Genomic DNA, 11171 nt, shown 5'->3' on the forward strand with positions numbered 1-11171 from the left:
AAATACTTCAATCGAAGGCTGAATGCCTGATATGCCGAGAAACTGTCTCAGTTTTCAAGGAGTACAACATCAGCCGTCACTTTGCTACGAAGCATACTAACTACGCTAGCGAGCAGTCAACGCAAGAACGGGCGGCTATGGCTCAGAGGTTCGCGGCTAATTTACAGACTCAGCAAAACATTTTTCACGACAAACTGCGATTCAAGAGTCAACTACCAAGGCAAGTTTTTTGGTGGCATTCGAAATAGCAAAGACTAGCAAGCCTTACTCCGAAGGCAAGTTTTTGTTAAATCGCCTTGCAAATAAATTATTTGCTACTTGTTAAGGGCCAAATCCTTTCATGTAATGATTTTTCCATGTCATTGATATTAGTTCACAAAAACACTCCATCCTTCTGGTCCTGGCCTGGCCCCTCTGTCAAATTTTAGAACCCATTGTGGCCCGCGAGTCCAAAAGTTTGCCCACCCCTGGTCTAAGGTAATGGAAATCCCCTTACTAGTTGTCTCACTGCTGTGATACTGTCTACCTGACAGGTTGTAACCCTTATTTGGTTATGTGTTTCTTCTAACTGGTACTAGGGACAGTAGGGTGATGTTTTTCTTCTAACTGGTACCGGGGACGGACGAACACATCAGATAAGATATAGATGATGATGTCTTTGATGTCCTTTTTTTTTTATATCATCTCTCATGTAACGCCTCTTTGTATAAGTTCTGGCTTATGTGAACTAGCAGCCAGTTGTTGTTATTCCACTTTGAGCACCCGTGCTTGCTGTGTAAACTCTGCAGAGCTTATTATTATAAAGACTCAAAAGGAACTCCGGTCTGAGAATTTCATTATTTCAAATCTCAAGATTAATTTCCATCACACTATCCCTTTAATTTAATTATTGTTGTATTACAGCCTGTGTGATATTTCTGTCAATAAAACACTGTTTGAGATTTAAAGATGTTGACATTTACACTGTTTATTAACAAAAAAAATATAAAATCAGCCTGTAACAGTAGAAACCATAAAAAAATGTAAGTTTAAAGTCAAATGCGAGAAAAGTTTAGTTGGAAGGGACATCCAGCTGGAGAGTTGACCTTCGCCACAGTGACGCACATGGATGTCTGAGTGTGTGAGAGTTCAAGGTATGTATATTTTACTGTGTGTATGTTGTCTGATTGTGTTAGGAGGCAGCTGCATTATTGTACAGTCTGAGCAGAGCGAGATACATCATGACGCCTGCATGAAGTCTGCATGCTTTCAGTGGGGAGCAACCTGGAGACACAAGGTTTGTTTAAGCGTATGTGGCCCTGTGTCTTAAACATGCACAATTCAAAATACCTAAAAAGACAGTAATGCAGGTGGTTACACAACACACAGTGTGGCAGGGGCAAGGAAAGGTTATGGAGCTACTCCAAGGATTCCATAAAGACATTTTGCCTGGTGAACACATCAACTAGTCACCCCTCCCATGGACTATTAATCTGGGTACAGTGACTACTTTACTTTACTTAGTATTTACTGTACATGAGGTCAGGAAGACAACAGAAGAATCTATAGAAAGATGTCAACCACATATTTAGATTTTGATTGACTTCGGGACAATACATAAATTACCCATATTTTAGTATGGTGTGTTTTTTCAGTTTTATAATAAACAAAAACAAGTAAATACAATAAGAGTATGTAGACACCACTATATGTAGCCTTAAACAGAGTAAATCAAACAAAAGTATCTCCAAATTCGTGGTTTATGTATGTATCAATGTCTCAATGTCCCCTATTCACAAAGGCAACACCGGATGAACTGGGGCGCTGACTGTGAGTCAGGCTTTATCGCTCAACATTCCTGTTTGTCCTGACTAATAATCTTTTGTCTGAATAAGAGCAAAGCCATGCAACCAGGTCCCAACATCTGATCGAGAGCCTTCAACGACGAGTGGAGGGTATAGATCAGGAGGGCAATGTGCTGTGTCCTGTTGAGCCTCACAACCTTAAGTTAAAATATCATCTTATCACACTGGGCTGCAATCTGTTCTGCCTTATAAACTGAACTGTTTGGTTTTCTATAATATTGTGAGGTCTCTATCTTACTATGTGAAGTGCCTTCAAATAACTATGTTGTGATTGGCACTAAAAATTCAATTGTATTTAAGTAGGTCGTTTTGCATGTTTCTTTTGAATTTGTTGTTTTATGCACACACACTTGTCAGGAGATAATACTTATTTACCACAACGTACATCTCTTAAGCATGTTGACCGCTAGATACTGGATGACTTTGTGCTCCAGTGTCCAGACATCCCATTGGCGCGTACAGTATGACGAACAGCAGCAGGCAGCTGGGAGGAGAGTTAAGTGGTTGAAGGAATTTCTCCATCGGAGAACAGCTGCTATCACCAGGTGGTTAATTGACTTTGTTCTGTGGCTGTGTCCTCAACATGTGTCCATGGCAGACCTTTGGTCAAAGTTGTACACTGGAGCTGTAGTTTCATTGTCTACCAAAATTGTTACTTCTAAGACAGAACATAAAAACACATTTAGAAGAAACAAAAAAAAAATCTATAAATATATATGTGAAACTGTCCACACTGATAGCCTAATACACGCCATTGTGTGTTCTGGAGAAGCTTAACTGGCTGAACTTCTCAAGCTTCATTAGCCGTCTCTAAAAGGATTAGTTTACCAAAAAGTGAAAAATTCACTCATTATCTACTAACCACTATGTTGATAGAGGGGTGGAGGAATCCAGAAAACAAGTCCACCACTTGGGCAAGAGTGTTTGCGATGTTCCTGTATGCTTGTTCGTACGTGAACGGGTGTCTTATGAGGCTTTCAGCGGATATTTAGGCAAAAAACGTGGTGTAAATGCCGCTGATTCGAGTTGGATATGAATGGCTTGGCTTTCAGATACTTGGATGACAGCAAACGAGCAGTATGGTGGGATTTTATGTTCTTTCTGTTGTTTTTATTATTACTGAAGAATTGGATTTGGCTGCAACACTGTTTACCCCTGAGACTCCCGAGGTGTTTTGTGGAGTCAAACACTTTCAGTGAACTGTCCATTTAAACTGATGGTGCTTCCACTATAATATTAAAGAGAAACAGTTCAACCCAAGTAAAGCCTGCTGTGAACACAAATGCTTCTCAAGTGATTCTAAGAACTCTTAATCCTTTCTTGTAAGATACATTCATACGTTCATACAATCCATAGTCACACTGTACCCTGCTCTACCTTCGTAAAACAACATAAACAAAAAAAGTCTCATCACCTGCATCATCTCATTTAAAGCACACAAACCACAGGTTAAACAATACCCTTTAGCTCTGCTCTTTCCAGTGTGACTCACTGGATCATATGAGTCCATTCTGCACTGAAAGGATTCTTGGTCATGTCAAACAGTTAATGTTCACCACTGATCACAGCGCAGCATTCAATGTCAGTCCTTCTGCTCTAAACAGCAGCTGTGGTAACATTTTCCTCAGCATTGTTGCCAGTGGCTGCTGTGCCAGTCAGGATCCCATTGACAGGTGTGTGTGGGGTGACTTTTGCCAGTCGGTGCTCCTTGCTGTGGATGCAGCTGCGGGCACACATCTGGCAAGAGGCGCAGGCCAAGTTGCAGCAGGGTAAAAAGCGACAGATGCTGACACGCCACAGGAACCAGCCAGGTGACCAGCAGCACCAGCACAGCACCAAGCCACCTGCTACCACAGCCAGGATGATGTAGAGGATCAACAGAGACAGGGAGGATGGAGAGTCTGGAGATAAAATAGATACAATACAGTTTTCTTGTAACATAGACCTACAGTGCTCAGCTGTTAAAAAATTATAGATTTATATTTTCTGCAGGAAACCATGAGCTTGGTTCTGAGTGCAACAGACATGGTGTGAGGCAGTCTAAAAGTGCTCACAAGACAACAAGACAAGCAGCCATTCACAAACACTTAAATCCTTCAATTAAACTGCATTTCTTAAAGGGAATGTTCACCCAAAAATGAAAATTCTCTCATTATCTACTCACCACTATGTCGATGGAGGGTTGGGTGAAGGGTTTGAGTTCACAAACACTTATGGAGTTTTACTGGTAAACATCGGGGCTGAAACCACTGGAGCAGTATGGAGAAATTGTATGTTTTTTTCTGTTGTTTTTTACATTATAAGAATCAGTCGCCATTTACTTCAACCTGTGAAACTCCAGAAGTCGTTTGTGGACTCAAATCCTACACCCACCCCTCCATTGGCATAAAGGTTCCTAATAATGAGTGAATATTCATTTTTGGGGGAACTATCTCTTTAAGGCTGAGGGAGCAAACGATTCTGGAGAAAATCCACAAAAAAATAGGGAGAATATACAAAATAACACAGAAAGACCCTGGATGAACTGGGATTTGAACCATAAAATTGTGTTGTGAGGCAACAGCTCCAAGAAGGGCCAAGATAAACTTATTCTACAACTTCAGAAAGTGTGAATGAAAGCCTTAAAAAAAACTTCCACAATCAGCCAAATACCACTTTCTCTACTGTTTATCTGTTTTAAATATAAATACAGATGCATTAGATTTGTGTATCAAAATTGTGGTGGCTGTTGTCTAACATAATCAACATTTCTCAGGGACCCCGTCTCAGTTCAGGGCCCCTAGCAATTGCCTTCTTTGCCTGTCCACTCACTAATTGAGCCACAGTCAAACAAGTTGTTGCTAAACAGTGTGTTGGTTCACCCATGCAATCGTTCCTCCCTGTGGGCAGACAAGGGTCTATTTAAATGTATCTCAGCTAATAAACAGCTGCCATGTTGCACAGCAGGCAAATGTGAATCCCCCACTCTCTGTTGTCTCAAAAGAATAATGGCTGTTTTCTCAGACCAGCTGGGTCTTAAAAGCCGCCAGAAGATGGCGACCTGGCCCAGACAGTCTCTGTTTGCACCTCTGACGCTGGGATAGAGACAAATAACTCAAAAAGCTGCTTTTTGCTTTGAGAGTCCTTCAAGACCCATTGGTTTACCAGCTGAAATTAAAAACTCAATAGCCACCTCCATCCGTCTTATAACCAGTCACCAGGCTACTTTGCATATAGTTATTTTGCTGACCAACCAACTGACTGCATACACAGTGAGTCAATCTAGTCTGGAATGGGAGATTTTCCTGAAAGCTGAATATAACAAAGATTTATTGTAATACTTTGGTCACTCACCTTTTACTGACTCATGGCTGGGAGCGCTGTCTGGAATGTCACAGTTCATATGTGTGGGAAGTGGCACTGTGGGTGGATTCCCAAAAGATGGGGGTGGTGTGGCTATCGGTGGTGGAGGTTCAGGAGGTAGTAACTGACCTGCTGATGAAGGACAAACTTGTGTCAACTATTAAATGGTACCCAAAGTAATCAAGACCACAAAAAGTACTCCCTTTAATATGTTATGACAATTCAGAATCCCAGAATTTCCTGAAATTACTGAAATTATGAACATTTGTTTTGAAGGATTGAGGGTGAGGTTTTGAGAGTGCTGCTTGATCAGGGGGTAATGACTTTAGGAAGCATGTCTTTAAAAGCCAGCATTACAAGTGCCACCTCATCACCTACCTCTGCAGCCAGTGGTTAACTTTTCCTCTAGGTCACTTCCATCCCCACAGTTGTCAATGCCTTTATCATCACACACCAGGCTGAGAGGGATACACTTGCCATTCCTGCAGGTGAAGTAGGGGTCACTGCTGCACTCTGATTGGTTGAAACCTGAGGAGGAAGATGGCAATCAAGGAATCCGCAAAAGAGGAAGGACCTGCATGCGTTTACCTCAGATGACGGCTGGACAGCAGCACCACAATAATCCTGGTTGGGCTATGATATACTTTCCTGCGTGGAATTGTTTATCTGTCATTAATGAAACAAACATTTCTCAGAGACCGTGTTCTAAAAAGTATAAAAACAGCAGAAACATGAAAACAAGCTGCTGAGATGATACATTGAATCACTGACACTATTATAATGTAACATTCATAAAAATAAAAAAACACTGACCTACATGGGCTGGTGGCGTTGATGATATTTCTAACAAATAGCAGATGCCAAAAAGTGTGGTCGATACTGATCATGGTGGCGGCTGATCGTGGTGGCAGCTGACCATGGACTATGATTACTACAAGACTGCATGATATAAATTCTTTTGTATATCGATGCTGTAATTAATATTATTTTGCTGACATCTCTTGCACCTCTGTCCATCCTGGGAGAGGGATCCCTCACATGGTGATCTTATTCCCTTGTTAATGTTTTTTTGGGGGTTGTTTTTCCTTACACTTGTTGAGAGTAAAGGAAAAGGATGTCATGCCTGGTTAAACTCTATAAGAAAAATGGCATTTTGTGAATATGGGCTATACAAATAAAATTGTATTGATCATAAAAAGAAGAAAAAGTATACTTTTGGATGAAAAAATTCAGCCACACATGTAGAGGACAGAGCAAAGCGGAGACGTGCTGTAGACAAAAACACATGATCTCTACAGCGGAATTAATTAACCTTTCATCCTGCCTCTGCCTGCTGCACCACCCTTAACCTGAACTCCACTTGGAAGCCATGTCTAGGGTTTTTCCTAAAACACATTTAAAATCACCTTTTGTCCTACACTGATCTTATACGTCGCTTTTCCAGAATCTTAGTGACAGAAATTGGTTGTAATTACGTGAGAGTAGCAGGCTCATTTTATACCAATATTTTAAACATTTCAATCCTACCCTTGTATTGGTTCATTGACACAGAGTCATCTAAAATTTCCCAATAAACAAATTCTAAAAACAGGCCACTGGCAGGTGGACAGATGGTCAGATGTAGGAAACAGCTGTCCTTTAACCAAGTCTGCATCTTACTTACCAAGTCTGAAGGAGGTGAAGTCTCCCACAAAATCGACTCTGGGCTGAGTTCCCCGGGTCACCAGCCTTAGGGTCAAGTAGTTTCCTGTTGACAGCACTGGCCTGGGTGGGCTCTTCCCACAAAGAGGTGGCCCTAGGGAAGGTGAACTCCTGTCCCTCCCATCATAAAACTGAATGTATGAGCCAGCATGACACGGATCCCCCAGGTTTTCACCAGAGGTGGGCTCCAGTCTCGGGTTGAGGGCTATAGGGTCACGAGGGGACTCTGGGAAGAGAGGGGCTGGGCTCATAGGGGCCACTCGCAGCAAACTGTAGACCAGGAAGAAACGGAAGTGGAACTGGACTTTGTCTTTAGGAGAGATGGCCTGCATGGTGAGGTGGCAGTCAGTCCCCATGGTTACAAAGTAGTACTTCTTGGATTCCTGATGCGAGTTCACGATCATGCCGTCACCTCGGATCATCTGGCCACAGAAGTCCACCACATTTACTGCAGAGGAAAACACAACTCTCAGAGGAAATAGATACATGTCGCTGTTCAACAATGATATGAATCAAACTGCAAATAGACAACTGTGTATAATTGGGATTTTTTTATTCTGTTGATTGTGTACATTTATTGGTAAGAAAACAAACGGTTTATAAATCTAGTTATATTACTGCTGAAGGTAGAAAATCAGGGGCAAAATGGGATGAGTGGAGCGTCATATACCCTGATTGAGAATCTCCACGAAGCTGCGATGTGTGGACAAAGAGGGAAGCTAAATGAAAAATTCCAGTGATGTTAAAGAACAAGCTGAGAGTTATTTTTTCAGTGAGTTATTTTTTTCTTGAGTACATATAGATGCACGGTAAAAACATGTACACATAAGTGTAAACCTACATCAGCCATGCCATCAGTGTTGTTGATAGTTTGAGAAGTAGCTCACTGCTCATCCTCAGACAGATGGGTGGGCAGATCTGGCTTCAGCAGCCCACACCCAGCCACCCAGTGCCCCCTGCCTCTGGGCTGCAGGCCAAATAATGAGAAAATTTACAACCACCCCTGGAGTTTATTAGCTCTGTTACCCTGGGAGACAAAGAGGTCCTCCTGCACTGACCTCCAGGAATGTTCCCAAGCCTGGGAGCCCCTGTTGGTGGGAAGCAGCTTCACCAAACAAGTAAATACAAAGCCACAGATACATTGTTCAAAACATGGAGGACCAGAGGACACCAAGTCCCCAGTAAACTTTTTTTTAACAGGCTGATAATTTGAGTCTTTTTAAACACTATGACTGTAAATGGAGTCCATTTCAGGGAGAAGATTCAGAGGGTGAGTGGGGTTCAATGTCCTGAGGGACACAATGTAGTGAGAAATGTCTCTGAGACAGTATTGTATGGAATGGGGAAGCAACCTCACTTCCCATCCATGTGTCCTTATAACACAGCAATCCCTTTACACTGAAACGTATCCAGTCTGCAAACAAAGTACATGAGTGCAGTGGTTAAGATGAACAAACGGATTTACACCAGGAGGGGGAATTCATCTACAAAAACCATGAACCACAGCGTTTGCAATTTCAACTAACAATATTGATATATATATCATGATAGGTATATATACTGAATAATTTAGAAATGTTGCATGGACTAATAAATCACTATCTTGCATTTGTCCAGGGATTCAAATACTTCACATTCAAAAATGAAAAACCATATAAATTCCATTCTATCAATACACCTAATTTCTTTGCACTATTTCCCACAATGTTTAATGCAAGTGAGCTTCTCCAGTAAAAAGTATAGCTCAACATAAACAAACTACAGTGAAGACGAGGGAGAGGCTTATTCGTCCCTATATTATGGTTTGACAAGAGGGCAATGTTCTTTGCTCTTTGAGAGTGAAGCTCTCAGTGGCAGATTGAGGTGAACACACATGAACATATCATAAATCTAGATGGAGAGAAAGCAGGCAAACTTTCCAGATCTGTTAGTGTAGCACCGCCACTACTCTCCGCTGCCATCCCACATGCCAACCAAAGAGAGCAACCCAGACAAGTGTGCGTCTCTTTCCGCTCCACTCAGAGCTCCGTGCTGGGACAGGAGCGTGATGACAGTGTGGCTCCAGTCTTACCGGTCTCGATGGCCGAGCTGTGCAGAGTCATGAAGCTGAGCAGGAGGAGCAGCCTGATGACACGCTGCCAACAATTCTCCAGCTCCATCATCCAGCAGACTCAGATTCACTGACAGGACATCACAGTGACCGGATCATCTCCCCCCCTTAGCTCTGCTCTCCATCATTCACTGCCTCTGTCCGCTGCCTCTCAGACCCGCTGAACCTCCCCACACTGTCCCCTCCTATTCATGACGACACCCGTCCAAGCAGTCGTCGAGCCTGCGAGGGACAAAAATAAGTTTGCCCGCGTAAACGTCCTCAACTCATTCATATATTTATAATTATAATCCTAGAAGGCTGATTATATTTAAATAATTAATTAAAGGGGACATATTATGAAAATTCCACTTTTGTAGTGCTTCTACACGTTAATTTGGGTATCTGGCATGTCTACTGTCCCAAAAAATCTGGAAAAAAACAACTCCCGCGATTTGTTGTGGTTCCTCTATGTCGGAAACTATACGCTAGAGTTCTTCGAATGGGATAACGACCAGAATTGACGGCACAGTCAGTCTACATGGCAAAGCAGCAGGTATAAATAGAAAACAGCTGTTTTGAGTGTCAGGATTTCAATATTTTAGCTATATTCTCTGTCTGACTCAACTCTAAATGAATAAAGAAGCAGTTTGAGCCAAATTAGGCCTTCTCGCAAATGATTAATAATAACCTTTTCATTCCAAGTGTTTAATCTTTAAAATTAGAATGTGTCTGCGTCAAAGTTTTGTTTCGTTGTTTTGGTAAAAATTTTTTGAATATCTGTACAAACATAACATTGTTTTGATATAGCAAGAACACAATAATCTTTTCTCCAATTGTCAACACCATTGGCCCACATGCCATCAGCTGTGTCAAGGCCTTGGGAGTGTCTCCTTGTCACTTCCTTATTCCAATACCAAGAGGATGGCCTACGCCTGCGCACTTTCGAGGAGGAAGAACCAAGATCTACTGCTATAAAATAGACAGGCGCCGGCTGTTTGATGCGTTCTGATGGGTCTCGTGTTCTGATGCGACTCCAGGACCCCCGTCTCCGGCTGCATTGTACCCTTGTTTTTACTCAAAACAGGTCAATCTGAGGAGGGCTGTTTTAGACAGGGTAAAAAGGGTGCTGTTTTAAATTATCCTTGTGGTATTTTAACCAAAAAATGTTACAGACATTTCATTAAGACCCCAACGAACCATATCAACTGTGATAAAATTGGGCATAATATGTCCCCTTTAATTTATTGATGATTTATTTCAAACTTTGAATGTATGAATATTGCTGCTGTGAAATAAATCAGCACCCGTGACAACTATGAATGACTGTGTCAGTCTGATATGGTTAAATACAAATAATCCAATTATCAAAATGATCTAGCAGCAATTTTGACCCACGGTTTGACCCAGTTATTTCCCTCGGCAGAAGCTTATACGAGGACATAGAAGAAGACATGTTTGATTCCCACTGACTGATACAATTTAAATAGACAACACTATTCATATTATAATGAAAGTGCACATTAATTCATCTTTGAAAGTTTGACCCGTTGAAGTTTTTATTTTAGTCTTGCAGAAACCTATATGAATACAGACCACGTATAATGTAGAAATAGAATATCATCATGACAACGCAACACTACAAAATGTTTTGTAGCACCACGTCCGATCAGAAAACCAAGCTTTGTGTGAATCTGCTGCCCTCTTGAGGAGAGAAGCGAGGCAAACTGGTGGTGCACTTGGTAAATTTAAGATATCTTATTTACTAACAAATATGAATTACATGGTCAAAACTGCAATAAAGGTATTGGTGAGGTTATCTTTAAATGTCACCTTACATCCAGTGAGGATGTGTCTGATGGTATTTAACCATTTAAACATCCTGCTACAATCCTTCAGTTATTACATTTTTTCCTGTCCCCTTCTGGAATTGCACCTAAAAACAATTCTCAGTTTATGGTCTCCCCTCACAACACAATTAAATAATTAGAGTGTACCTGCCAAAGGACCGCATATGGAAATTAGCTGATAGCTAAATCTGGCATAAATAATCTCCATGTCATGTGTACTCATTTCTGAGTTCATTACTTATCATCCATGTGATGTCATGCAGAGGTTCTACTTCCTGCTTACCAACCTCTTCCTCTATAGGATGGTTTAGTTGTTTGTAGTTTAACAAAGTAAATTGCCCAGTT

General features: G+C 41.4%; 1 protein-coding gene across 1 annotated transcript; it reads right to left on the reverse strand.

Moving 5' to 3' along the window:
* Positions 1-971: 971 nt before the first annotated feature.
* Positions 972-9074, reverse strand: ldlrad2 (low density lipoprotein receptor class A domain containing 2). Its single transcript, XM_062399834.1, has 5 exons — positions 8959-9074; positions 6850-7335; positions 5565-5714; positions 5178-5318; positions 972-3745 (listed from the first exon to the last, which is right to left on the reverse strand). The coding sequence occupies exons 1-5, from the start codon at positions 9047-9049 to the stop codon at positions 3441-3443; spliced, it is 1173 nt and encodes a 390-aa protein (XP_062255818.1). The 5' UTR covers positions 9050-9074; the 3' UTR covers positions 972-3440.
* Between the last annotated feature and the right edge of the window lie 2097 nt (positions 9075-11171).

The sequence above is a fragment of the Platichthys flesus genome, chromosome 2, assembly GCF_949316205.1.
Source record: "Platichthys flesus chromosome 2, fPlaFle2.1, whole genome shotgun sequence".
NCBI lineage: Eukaryota > Metazoa > Chordata > Actinopteri > Pleuronectiformes > Pleuronectidae > Platichthys > Platichthys flesus.

Coding starts and splice junctions, on each gene's coding strand:
- ldlrad2 (XM_062399834.1), bottom strand. CDS start 9,049: ATGATGGAGCTGGAGAATTGTTGGCAGCGTGTCATCAGGCTGCTCCTC. Junction 5,715..6,849: donor CTTCACCTCCTTCAGACTTG/GTAAGTAAGATG, acceptor CTTCCTCCTCAG/GTTTCAACCAATCAGAGTGC. Junction 5,319..5,564: donor GTTAACCACTGGCTGCAGAG/GTAGGTGATGAG, acceptor GTCCTTCATCAG/CAGGTCAGTTACTACCTCCT.